Below are 13,907 nucleotides of genomic sequence, written 5' to 3' on the forward strand. Positions count from 1 at the left end.
CAGAATTTCTGCATTACCTGCATAGTCTAACCAAATATGATCAAGATGGATGCAAACATTATTTATCTACAGTTCTCATCATAATATTCCAAAAGAGAGGACTAAAATTACATAAGTGAAAAAAATTCCTTTATGGCATCAGTTGAGTATAAACCTCTAGAAATGTCACTGATAAGGTTTTAACACATTTTAAAGTTTTCCTTTCCACCTTTATCCCATCTGCAATTACAAATTTAAAAAATCCTTTGTCCAGGGGTGCCTGGATGTCTTAGTTGGCTGAGATTCGGACCCTTGATTAAGGCTCAGGTCATGAGCTCAGGGTCCTGGGATCAAGCCCCATGTGGGGCTCTGCGCTCAGCCCGGAGTCCGGCTTGAGATCCTTGCCCTCTGCCCCTCCTGCTACTTGAGTGTGCACGTGTGTGCGCTCTCTCTCCTTCTCTAAAAATAAATAAATCTTTTAAAAACTCCTTTCTTTAAATTACACTTTAACGTTCAGGCTCTCCTCACCTTGCTTTAGCTTCTCAATCTTAGCAACCTTAGTTAGCCACATGCCTTCCCAAACTCTAAAATGTATTCATTATTTGACTGTTCCACTTCAAAATCTGGAAGAATAATATTCTCCTCTTTTTTCATTCTATTAAAAAAGAGTAAAACTTGCTATTTATTAGTTTTCATCCTGACTTCAGGCTCTCAATTCTTGCCTGTCCTTAGTTTATTCATCTTCTGGAACTGCCCTTGCCTCCTTTCTCAGCCCAGATTTACCACCCTTCTTCTCTGTAACATAATTAACTATCCTTAGAAAGCCCAGGTGTTTGTTTTGCATTATCCGTGCCTTGCTAATCTTCTAATCATGTAAACCTCAGTTGTTTGCTAGAGCCATTCAGATCACAGACTAAGTTACTTCTAAAGAAAATGATGTAATTGTGTTGACTAAAATGTGATGAATTGTTGTTAATTTTGCTATGTTCCCCTTTATGGCTCTAGAATCTTTTGACAGACCTCTTGCATATTCTTGGCTATATTCCCCAAGCTCCTATCCCCATACCGTTCATCTCAACTTATGACCTTGCACTTACCTAAGAAGACTAAAGTCACCATTACATGCAATATTCCCAACGGGCAGGGTCCTTATTAGTCTTATTACCACTGAATCTCCATCCTCCAGAACACGGCTGAATAAATAAGGAATTCAGTTAACTAATAAACCGACTCAATTTCTTTCCTCTTCTAAGATGTGAACATCTCCTTTGGCTAGCTAGCACTGATCACACCAACTCTTTAGAATGTTCTGAAACTTGCTCCTGAAAATTACGATCCTCATTCTTACAGTTCCATCTCTTCTTGCTAGGGGATTCCATCCTGGAAAAAGTAAATATGCATTCACATTTTGAGTAAGATTTTGGTCCCACGATTAGCATTAAACTTCATTTACTTCTTGTCTTCATATATTCAAGACCCCATATGATCTTAAACATGGGCAACTGGACTTCTGCTTCTGTTCAGCTCTAATATACATGCTTTTTTCCAATGACAACTAACTGACTTTTCAACATTTTAACTGAAAAAAAAATCAGATAATCTGAAAGAGTACAATGAAATCCACATAACCTCTCCTAGGCATTCAAAAATTGACAAACGAGGGGGCGCCTGGTTGAGAATCTGCATTTGGCTCAGGTCATGATCCTGGGGTCCTGGAATAGAGTCCTACATCGAGCTCACCACAGGGAGCCTGCTTCCCCCTCTGCCTGTGTCTCTGTCTCTCTTTGTGTCTCTCGTGAATAAATAAATAAGATCTTTTAAAAAAAAATGAATAAGTTGATGCTTTGTTGCAGATACAGCACACACACATTTTATGATAACTCATAAGAATGCATGGCACTTACCACTAAATAACTCGTTATGCATCTCCTATTATCATTTATTATCTAGTCTCTATATAAACTTTCCCAATTCTACCAAGGTTTGAACCTGTTGTGTGTGTTTTTTATTAATAGGATATTAAATACAGCTTCCAGCACTGCCTTTGTTTGTCTTTTGCTCTCTTCTAATCTAGAAAATTCTCCCTACCATGATACGACTTTTAAAGAAACAAGGCCACATGTCTGGTATGTTCAATGCAGAATACTAAACCTTGGAAAGTTGTCTATTTCCTCATGTTAAGGTTAACCTGTTCCTCTTTCCCTGCATTTTTCTGTAAACTAAAAGTTAAGTTTAAACAGGTTTTACTAGATTCAGCTTAAACATTCTAGCAATATTTCACAAATGGTGCCGGATGGAGACTTCATATTGCATCCATCAGGAGGCTCATGGCATCAGGCTGTCTATTAACGAAGCTAAGTTTGATCACTTAGTTATTTAAAAAGACAACTGCTAGAAGCAATTAAGAAGTAATATTTGAGCACCATGAGTATATGTTATTTCCCCAAATACTTTTAACTAATGATTTTAGCACCTGTTGATGATAGTTGACTGAAATATTTATTTCACTGGGAGTTATAAACAGTCATTTTCTAATTCTAGCATTTCTTACAGAAATCAACTCATATTGATCTAGTCCCTCATCAACTAGAGTTCCTCCTTTAAAAAAAAAAAAAGCTAACTATTTCTTTCAATTTAATTATCATCAGAATTGTTTTCTGCTTTTTGTGTGTGGGGTTTTTTTGTATTTTTTTTTTTTGAGTTTCACTATGGACTCATGGATTTTACTTCAATCAATGTTTTATAATTTGTTACAGTCACTCTTGTTGGAGCAGATCATTGAGAAGTGACAGCTGGATGACCTTCAAACTGGACCCAGACAATCAGATGCTCCTTACCTCCTTTACCGTCCTTGAAATGTACTTTCCCCCCACCATCCCCACACTCTCCTCTACTCTTCTAGTACACAGTCTTAAGACGATAATGTGCTGGTGAGTCCATCCAGACTGGATATGTGACTGAACTCCATCAAGTTCTCCATATAAACTTTTAAGATGCTGGTGGGTAGCTGCAAAGATCTCCTTGTCTTGGGACCACTCTATGTAAATTCCCTTGCTTATTATAACTGCCACCCACAATCTGGACTGATGTTGATGTGCCTCTAGCTTCAGTTTCTCCTTACCCTCTGATTACGGGGGCCAGTTTCAAATTTCACCCAAGAAACTCCTGAAGCTGCAAATCCAACATCTGTTGTTCAAACTTATCTGAATTTGGCAAATGGAAGGCCCTTCAAGCTGGCTCTCATATATAAAGTTTACAAATAAAAGTTGATACAGTCTTACTCATCTTTGGATATTTCCCTACCTTCTGGCATGATGAGATATCCCAGGCTCATCTTGTGCTTTTTCTCCCCAGACTTAAAATCAGCTAATTCTCTATAAAGCTCTGGACCCTTGAGTAGGAAATGGTATTTAGAAACCACAGTTTGAGCATTAGATGTGCTCACTGCTGCTGGATTTTAGAAAAACCTTTTTAGGAGACAGAGCTAGTAAATGGATTTATTTTTAAAAGCTTCATAGTATACTTGAATCTATGATAGCTTAGCTTCATCTTTTTTGGAATTATCCTGGCTATCTTTTTTTTTTCCAAATGTAATTCAAAATCAGCATACCTAGTTCCATGAAAACTTCTCATGGTCTTTCTATTGAGAACATGTTACATGCACACGCACAGAGAAACACACACATAAAAGCACGTGACACATACAATCTTGGGATCTGACCTCTCTGATGCTGTCACATCATACGCAGAATTTTTCATTTCAAGTTCATTTTAGTTCCTTTTTAAAATTAGTGGATTTAAAATTAGTGGATTTTCATCACCTATTCCACCCACCATTCCACACTAGAATTCCCACAGCTCTCCCCAAGCCTCACCTTCCTGTAACCTATGCAGCTGAGTAACACTTTTCCTTTACATAAACACACATACTTTCCTAAGCTTCAGAGAGGACTCTTCCCTTCCTCTTTTTCTGCCTTTAACCAGGTCTTTTTACATCCACTCACAAAACTGCAGGTGTTTCCCAAATATTTGCCATTGGGTGAGTTATTCCCTCCTAAAGATTTAGCATAGATATGTGTGTAATATCTCTTTCAGTGTGTTTTCTAGCTTTAAAGATGAATGTCATTGCACGCTGGTCATTTTATCCAGGAATTCATATTGGAACTTTAAATCAGTTTTATGTCCAGAACTGAACCATTATCCCACCAAGTCAGGCTCTCCTCTAGATAACTTTATTTTCTGGTTTTGTTTTATAACACTTGTTTTCCTTTCTCTCTTCTCTTTTCTTCTTTCTTTATTTCCTTCTTTCTTTCTTTCCTTGCTTCCTTGCTTCTTTCCGAGAGGTAGTGAGAGAGAAAGCAAGCACCAAGGGGAGAGGGCAGAGGGAGAGGGAAAGAGAATCTTAAGCAGGCTCCATGCCCAACACAGGGCTCAATCTCAAGAACCTGAGATCATGATCTGAGTCAAAATCAAGAGCCAAAATCAACTGAGCCACCCAGGCACCCCATACCACTAGTTTTCAAGTTATCTAGAATCCAAAACACAAAGGCAGCTCTTAAGAGCCTTTCTGTGTTGGCCTTCAAATACACTGTTTTTATGGATGTGCAGATTTACCAACATTTTTGCAATCCATTTCATCACATTCATTCACACTGTCTCCGCTGTGGTTTATGTTTCCTATTCCTTATTGAAAAATATTCACTGTTTCAAGTTTCAAGGAAACTATTTAATAATGGAAGATTCTTTCACACATCTGAGAAAGCAATTAAAAACAGTATCCTAAAATAACATCTTGCAGTTATATGTGTTTTATGTTATTAACAAATAGATAAAATAAGCTTGAAAAAGCTGTCACAACCAAATATGTGCAACAGTGAATTCTGAGGTGGAGAAGATGTTGATAGTGAGATGCTGGTAGACAGAAGAAACACCTATATTTATAGACTTGCTGTGTTATGAAAATTGGTGGTTCTGTTTTCCTTGTGCAGAGGACTAATTTTCCACTTGACACTGCAAAAGCCTCAAATATAAATTACATTTTATATTTAGAAAGTAAACATTTGTTGACGGTTTTCCCCTGGTTATCTGCAAAGCCACTTATAGACATAGAACCATCTAATCTTGTCTTGACCACAGAGTGCCAGAGACCTCCTCACAAATTTCCAAGATTCGGTTCTCTTCAGAAAACACTATTGTCATAGAAAGATTTGCGATGCTGTGGTTACTTGAAGGTCCTTCCAGGACCAGTAAATGTCTCAGTGTAAATGGTGCCATTTTCTATTATTTCTGGCCACAGCACACACTACTGACAGTGACTACAGCAGTTTTAAATTATGTACCAAGAATACGGATGTAGCAGTTGTATTAGATTAGCTAAAACAAAACAAAACAAAATTCCTCTCCACAAGTGGAACATAAGGGGGATATAAGGTGTCAATTCAGACATTCCTGTCACTTTACCCTATGCTACCTGTGGAGCATTAAGCAAGTTACATATCTAAGTCTCAGTTTCCTCAAAAATATAAAGCAATATCATTATTTTACATTATTTACTATATTTATATCATTTACTTATAATATTACCTATTCATGGAAAACAAATGGAACTGTACTCACTTCAAGTTCCATTTGACTCCAAAATATGTTTTACCTTTTACAATTACCATATGACTCTTAAAATGTGCATCTATACACATGGATTCTGTGTGAATGCAATTAATTTCCACTCTTAAAATTTAGACAAAATATTCAACTATTTTGTTCTAAGCAAAATATATATAGAAAAGTTGATGAGTTAGATGTAATTTCATAAAACATACATGCAAATAAAATCTCTAATTTTTCTTTTTTCCATTGCATCTTTCAGAAAAGCAGGACAGGGTTCCCATGCTCTCCACTATAATTCTCTTCATTTAGATTTATACATGGCTCAAGGAATAAATCTTATAGCCTTGACCCCAGGTGAAGAGTCTCCAAGGACAATCTAGAACACTTTTATCCTAACCACTAAGTAAGTTCTCCCACTGCCTTCTCTGCAGCTTGGAATAGATAGAAAATGAAATCAATGCCTTTATATTCCCCAGGTCTCAGCCCCAGAAGACAGCAAGATAATGCAAAACAAACAAAAAAATTGTAATTTGTGAGAGAATTGCAGAACAATGACATCAATTGTCCACAATATAAGTTTGCTATTTAAGAGAAAGAAGTCTAACAAAACAAAGAATGACAACAATGAAAAAATGCCCCAATATTTTCTTGAAAATCTAAAAGCTATGAGAATAAAGTAAAACTAGCAGAAGCTGGCAATGGCTGGGTTACATAGATCTCTTCCACAGCTCAGTTAATGATAAAAATAAGTGTGATAACAAATGTTAAATTTATGCAACGCTTGCTAAATGTGTAACTAGATTTCTATACATACCTAAATTTTATTTAATAATTATTGTTCTCAAAATCAGCGTAGCGAAACTAATTGTCCTTGTCATCAAAAACGTGCAAGTTTATGTTGCCACTGCCAATTACTAAAGAGAAATTTATTAAATTAAAAAATCATATTGAGTTATGAAAATGGGATTTTAAGGGCACCTGTATAAGTAAGTCACTAGAAGTAGCAAATAATAACAATACGAAAGAACAAGAAAATAATAAAAGTAACTTCAGATCAGTGAGGGATTTAAATTAGTTTTTAATTACATTCCAGAGCTCCATAAACAAATTTCAGGAGTAAAATTCATCATTATCACAGTTTTTTTATGCAAAAAATAGAATTTTTCTTAAGGGCAATGTGATAAAAGAACTGAAAAAATAACTTTTTTTTTCAAATCACAGCTCATAAGCATTTAAAGATAAAAGTTTTCTAAAGTCAGAGAGAATAAATAAATGCAACTGAAATAACATATTGGCCTCAATTTCCTTTCTACCATGCAAACAATTCTCAATACCTGCTTCTCTTCTGCTTCCAATGTAGAATTCTACTTGATTTGATACACTGTATGATTAGTCGCTTGCAATACCAGTAAAGAGTAAACAAAGCATGACCATACACCAACTCAAGGTAAAAGCTTTCAAGAATGTAACAGACATCAGATATTTTCCACATATTTTGTACTAGCTCATTTAAAAAATGATTATTTTTACCTAAGAAATAGTTATTCATATAGCACATGATTCTTCTAACTAGGAAAATACAGTATTTTTGGCATATCACATGTATGTGCATTACTTATTACTTTTCTATTCCAGTGTTTTTATATTCTAACGGCATCATTTGTTTGCATAGATATACTAGTTCTTTTAAATAGTAATCTTTCATAAAAATTAGAGAAAATAACTGGCAATCTTTTTTTTTTAAAGAAAAGGCAGTGTTAAGAACATAAAGAGTGCCTCTGTAAGTATGTGTTTGAAACTTTCTGCCCTTATATAATAACACCACCACAGTGTGGCCACTTCATGCAGAGTAAGAAAAAATATCTGTATACTACTCGCTTGCTTTTTAATCACATAAGGGTAAATATAAGGAAAATGTGTTCATTTTTAACAACAAAAATTTCATTCAAAAATGTTTGGACAAACCACACACCCAAGACAAGACTCCAACTAGGGGTTTCTTTCTCTACAATGTTCAAGATTAGAACATAAACTGTGAAATCAATTCAGTAATCCAGGATTTTTCAAAATGTCCAAACGTTGGCATCCCACAGAAAAGTTGTAGGAAATTTAACAGGCTGTTTTAACTTTGTGATGATTTGTCAAAATTTAAATGCAACTCACAAGGTCAACTAATAGTAGCCCATTTAATTGCAGAACACAGTAGCCCATTTAATTTATTCAACTTCTTGCCTTCACTCTTTACCTTTATCTCCCAAACTCTTTCTCCAGGCGTTTGAAAATAATTTGCATGATTAAGCTGATCAGAATCCAAGTGGGTTCCTTACTACATCAAAGAACAGTATTTTTCAAGAAGAAACCAGTAGGCGGTGCTAACTCTAGGTTACTACGTTCAAAGATTTTAAATCAAAACACACACAGAATAGGTGATCAGTTTAAAGAGCTGTAGAATTCCCAGTATGATTCATGAAGGAGGAAATTTCAAAAAACTGCTTATAATAGAACTTAACATAGGCATGAAATATAATGAATTATGACTACTAAATAAATGAAACCCTAACATGACTTAAAGGTTCTTAGTGTGATCTTCAGAATTCAAAGCACAGCTACGTATTTGTTCCCACGTTAAAATCCCGTGAACATCTTTGTCTGCCCCATTATAGTTTCAATCTCATTTGGAAACATCATATAGTAAGGCTTAAGCGCTGCTCCAATCTTAAGACTCGATTACGCCCACCTTAGGGCAGCAACTAGTCTTCTAAATGAAAATTCTGGTTTGATTACTCAAGTTTTTTTCTTTCTACTCACTCTTTTTCTCTCTTTCAAAAGAACTCAGTGATTCACAGCACATATAACCTGATAAGAAATATTATACTCGTGCATTAGTTTGCATTTTAAATAAATGAGCACTTCTATTTTTATCTACATATGATAAAAGTGGCTTTTTAAATGCTTTTGCTAGCTGCTGAAACCATATGAAAGACTGTATTTTATTAGTAACGTGCTCACTATACACCAAAAAATCAAAACTTAAAGCTTAGTAACATAACACTTGTGTCACATCTTAGAACGAGACCTTTCATGGTATCAAGTCTGATTGCCCACAGACCAGACACGAGCTACCTTCCTTACATTAATGCAACAGGACTTCAACAGAGAACAGCTACAGAGTACAAAAATAACTGCAACTTCCAAAGACCACTGAGAGTGCACTGTGAATTTTTTTGTTTTAGAAAAAAGCTTTCTACACATTGCAATAAATTTTCATCTTCTACAGATAAATGATCATGTGTACTCCTCTAACTCTTTCACCACAAAGAGTAAACAAATATAGGCATAAAACTTTTCATTCCACCCACTGAGGTTACAGACTTAGAGAAATATTTGCTCTAAAAGCCATAGCGTATGTAATTAACCCATTTGTTATGGGCCCTTTTGTATGCTGGAATCCGTCTGGTCTATAGATACCCTAGAAGAAAACTTAATCTTAGAAGTAAGTTACTTCCCTTTGCTTTCTATCTGCCTTCACAGAAACTGAAATTACACACATATGACAAATGCAAGGCTGAACTTTTCATTTATGAAAAAAAAAAAAAAAGAAAGAAAAAGAACACCAAAGCTTCAAAATCAAATCCTTTAAACAACAGTCACCCTCCAGATTTCAAGATTTAAAGTACGACAAGGAATTTGTTTGGACAGCAAGTTTTCCAGCAGACCCTGTCACTGTGTTTGAGGACAGAGAAGCCTTTTTATTACCAACTGGTGCACCTCCAAAAAGCAGTGCTAGATGATCCTGGAAATCTCTTAAAACTCCACAGACTATTGTCAACGCAACTGCAAAGCTGCCAAATGCACCGAAATCCATCACACCATCAGCAAGCCCTAGTACCCGCTTGCCCTGCGCCCAGTTCTCAGGAGTGGGGCGGGCGGGGAGGGGGAGGGGGGGGGCCTTTGGCACCACTAGCAGGTGGCCAAGAACAGGAAAAACGCTGTCCCTCGAAAACTTCAATAAAAGGCTATTTTTGCACCTTAGGGGTTGCAGGCTCGTGAACGCCAACCTCGCAGCTCCAACTGCCTGCCCATCACTGAAAGTAACAAGTTCCCCACCCCCTGGAGGACAGGACGCCAGCCAGCGAGCGCAGCACAGCAAAGCCACACGACGGCGGGGGTGGGGGGGGGGGGGCTCCGGGGACCCCGGCGCTAGGAAAGCAAAGGCCCTTCGGAACGAGCGACCGAGCGACGCGGGCTGGGCTGGGCTAGACCTACTGCGCGGCGTGCCCGCGGCCGAGGGGAGGGGCAGGAGTCGCGCGGGCGGGGGCAGGTGCCATCCCCGGGCTGCCGGAAAGGTGTGCGTGTGCAGCCCCTCCGGAGGAGGCCGCCCCTGCGCTCCCCGCGCCCCGCCCCGCCCCGCCCCGCGCGCCCTCGCCCTCGCCCCTCCGGCGCCGCAAGTGGCCCTCGGAGAACTCCCGGGGCCCGCGCAGCTGACCTGGGCGCAGCCTGCGGACCCGCCGCGTCGGGCTCACGTCCGAAAACGATCCCGAGGCAGGGAACGCACTTGGGCTCCCCCCGGCTCCCGGCTCGGCTCGGACCCGGCCCGCGGACGCACGCGCGCGCACACACTCACACGCTCACACGCTCACACTCACACGCGCGCGCGCTCCCCCAGCGCCTTCCCGGCCAGGACCGGTGCTGCCGTCGCAAACCCGGGAAACGCCTCCGAGGGGACCAAGTACCTGCTCGCTGCGAGCTGCTCAGCTGTTCACTTCGTCCTCCGTTGACAAGGAAACCAAACCGCACTTCGCTTTTTTTTTTTTTTTTTTTTTTTGCTTTTTTTTTTTTTTTTTTTTTTCCAGAAAAACCTTCCACTGCCATCATTTGAAAATTGATTTACGGGGAAGGGAAAGGGGAGGCGGAAGGGAGAATATAGAGATATCAGGATATCGATCGTAAAATTATCTCGGGGGGGTTCTTTTTTTTTTTCTTTTATTAAAAAAAATTCCAAATGTGCAAAAGTCATAGTTAATACAAAGGAAGGGGAGGAAAAAAGTATCTTGCTTAAAAATCATCCCAGTAACCAGCTGCAAGAAAAGTTTCACGTTATCAAGGGGTGTCAAAAACAGGAGGGGGGGGGAGAAAAAAACGGATTTGTTCTCACCGGCTTCCAAAAACGGCACCAAAAAATAAAAAATAACTTAAAAAAATAGAAGATGAAGGTCTTTGCTCGGTGGTTTCTATCGCAAAACCACAAACTTGTAAACACTGCCGTAAAATCCCACCTAGACAAAAAAAAAATCTGATCAGAAAAAGAGTATGCCCAAAAAAAAGAAAAAAAGAAAAAGAGTTAGAAACATGCTTTTTTTTTTTTTTTCTTAATTTTTACAAAGGGGGGAAAAAAATTAGGCACCGTACTTCACGTCGCTTTCTCCATAAAACCAGTTGCACATTTTGCTGGACTCGGGAGTCGCTCCCAGCGGGCTCGGCCGCCGCGGGCTCCCGGACACAGCGCCTCGTCTACAGAACCATCGCCTGCTAGAAAAACTTGCATTCAGGAAAAGGCTCAAAACCACGCTCCTCCAGCTTTCCCCAATAGAAACAATAATCAAAGAAGTGGAGAAAAAAAAAGAAAAAAGAAGAAGAAGAAGAAGAAGAAAAACAAAAAAAACAAAAAAAAAGAACCCAAAAAAAAAAAAGGACAAAAAAAATAAAAAAAAAAAAAGAATAGGACAAGAATGCCACTGAGAAGGTACTCACCGAGCGGGAGTAAAATGTTGGAATAAAAATGAGATTTGGTATAAAATACAGTATGGCGGTGGAAGAAGGAATGAAGCGCGTTTTTTTCTCCCAGTCTCGGCCTCAGGCACTGACACGTGACTCGGAGCCAGGCCGACTTGCAGGCGGCGGGGAAGGGCCGAGGCTGCGAGGGGGGAGCCCCACGGAGCCCGGCTCCCGCGGCGGCGGCGGCGGCGGCGGCGGCGGCGGCTCCCGGCGAGGCTGCGTCCGCTGTGAGCCCGGCCGAGCAGGTGCCGCTCACGCTGAGGCTGAGCACACGCACACGCACACGCAGGGCGGGCAGGGCGCGGGCGAGAGGGGGAGCCGAGCGGGGTTGGGCCGGAGGCGCGCAGCTGCCGCCGCCGCCGCCGCCGCCGCCGATCCCGCCGCCGATCCCGCCGCCGCCGCGGGCAGCTCCGCGCGTGCAGACCCAACGCCTAAGGAGAGGCGGGCGGAGGCGCGGGGGGTGCGGGGGTGCAGGGGGTGCAGGGGGGCGGGGGGTCCGCAACTTGCGGCTCACCTCCAAGTTGCCCGAGCCGGCCACTTCCCTAGGCATGCATCTATGATCTCGTTTTATTTATTTAGTCCTTTTGCAATCTCTAGGTAGTTACCTGGGGAAGAGATCCCGCCCCTTTCTCTCCCGAAGTTTCACTCTTAAAAGCCCGATTTAACTCCTTCATTGTAGTCCTCCCTGACTCCCCTTCCCGGGCCTCCTCCCTCCGAGGCCGCCGCGCCCCGCCCGGTCCCCAGGTCTGCGCTGCCCCCCGCGCGGCCCCGGGGCGGGGATGGCGGGGATGGAGCGGGTGGGGGGGGACCGGCGAAGCGCGATGCTGGGGGCGTGGCCTCGGGCCCCCGAGGGGGAAGGTGGGCTGGGTGGTTCGGGAAAGCCCGGGGCGGGTTTCCTTTCTGCGCGCCGCGGAGCGATGGGTGGGGGTGGGGGTGGGGGTGGGGGTGGGGGGCGCATGGGTGCCGTTCGCGCATCCGGCCGCCGAGCGAGCTTTGTCTGTCGGGTCCGCGTGAGCGCGCGTGGCTCCCGGCGCGGGGGGCGGGCTCCGCGGGGCGCTGTCCGCGGCGGGGGCGCCCGCCCGACTCTTGCTCAAGTTGCGGGCTGGGGCTGCCGGTGGGCGGAGAGGTTGGAGGGAAACAAGTGAGTCCATTGTGTAAGTGCGTGCGCTCCGGCAGGGGGGGAGCCTCGGAGGCAGCGAGCGAGCCCGGGGCGGCCGGGAGGGGGAGCCGTGCGCCCGGAGCCCGGCGGTGGCGCAGCCCGCGCGAGCCCAGGTGGCTGCGCCCCGGATTGTGGAGGTGGAGGGGGCGGGGGGGGCGCGGGGGGGGCAGGCATTTCTGCACCTAGCACGCCGGGCTCGGTGCAGGCCGCCCCACAAAGATGCCACCGGCCAACTGCAGGCTGCCTTGGGGTTCTTCGGTGGCTGCCTGTTGAGGAATCAGCTTTCTGGGCGCTGGAACACATGGACTTTCTTCATGTCTGTGCCCTGCCGGCATCAGGACCAGTGTCCCCCACCCCACCCCACCGCACCCCACCCCCGGGTGCTGCTTTGAATCCGGGGTGACTTGGCATCGCCGTGTTGGAGCATGAGCAATTAACACGGCCCCGCGGTTCACAGATTGCCGCCCCTGATCTTTTACCTCCGTGTTTCTGATGTTGACATTTAAAGATAAGATGCCTCTCCATCCGAGATGATCTAACCTGGACGGTTCTGAAAATTAAGTACACATCCATTATAGAGAGCTTCCACTGCAAATATGTTTCTCAAACACCCTGGTCAGAATTCATTGACCAAATAAAGTATTAATCCCCAATTCAAATAAAAGAGGTTTAAAATAACCATTAAAATGTCATTAAACATTTATTTTGGTGAGTTGCCAACTCTACACCCACTTATTATACCTACATTAGAGTTAGGATTGCTGATTAGAAATAGTTACTGAAAAAGATGAATGCGTCAAGGTGGATTTGGTAACTTCGGAAGCCTCTTTGAGTTCTATTGGGAAATCATAGGATTTTAAGCTGGATGATACAGATCAACTGTGCTTTTCGCAGCAAAACATGTTGGGCCTTTTTTTTTTTTTTTTTTTTAATAAGATCTCTTCACATGTGGTCTTTTTCTTCCCTGAATCATGAATTAATTTTGTCTGCCATTAAAACTTAGTTTGCTGAATTTTCCAAATCTTTTTTCTTCCATGTCAAGAAATATCTGATTCGAATAATTTAAGGAGAAAATACTATGTCAATGCATATGTTCCGTCACCTGTATCACAGCAGTATCCAAATGTGAGAACCTTCATTTTGAAAATGAGTTCTGAAACTTTCAGCTGGCCTGGGCAATGCCTGGGTTTTGAAGAGTTATGCAAGAAGAACTTTGAAAAACAAGCTGTTTAGAATTACACTGCAGTAATGGCCGTCAGCCAATCACAGTGATTGTCAGGCTTTTATTATTCAATAAAACGACTCCCCTTTATGTTGAATGCAGTTCTGCTGAAGAAAAAGCAAGACATCAATATCCTCCCTGCACATTTCCCATTTGCTTACATAA

At 42.1% G+C, this 13,907-nt stretch overlaps 1 protein-coding gene across 15 annotated transcripts in view; it reads right to left on the bottom strand.

The window, feature by feature from the left end:
• RALYL (RALY RNA binding protein like) overlaps positions 1 to 12,121 on the bottom strand; it is a 707,896-nt gene extending 695,775 nt beyond the window's left edge. For 4 of the 15 annotated variants that reach the window (XR_013367029.1, XR_013367028.1, XM_077876410.1 and 1 more), the window contains exon 1: positions 10,320 to 10,735. Coding sequence is in view for 2 of the 15 variants with exons in the window: in XM_077876410.1 (XP_077732536.1) it covers positions 10,320 to 10,461 (142 nt within the window). In the remaining 13 variants the exon portion in view is untranslated. Of the gene's footprint in view, positions 1 to 10,072; positions 10,224 to 10,319; positions 10,736 to 11,337; positions 11,585 to 11,875 lie in introns of those variants that run through there. The other 11 variants (XM_077876401.1, XM_077876400.1, XM_077876408.1 and 8 more) reach the window with 9 other exon arrangements.
• Positions 12,122 to 13,907: the final 1,786 nt, after the last annotated feature.

The sequence above is a fragment of the Canis aureus genome, chromosome 28, assembly GCF_053574225.1.
Source record: "Canis aureus isolate CA01 chromosome 28, VMU_Caureus_v.1.0, whole genome shotgun sequence".
NCBI lineage: Eukaryota > Metazoa > Chordata > Mammalia > Carnivora > Canidae > Canis > Canis aureus.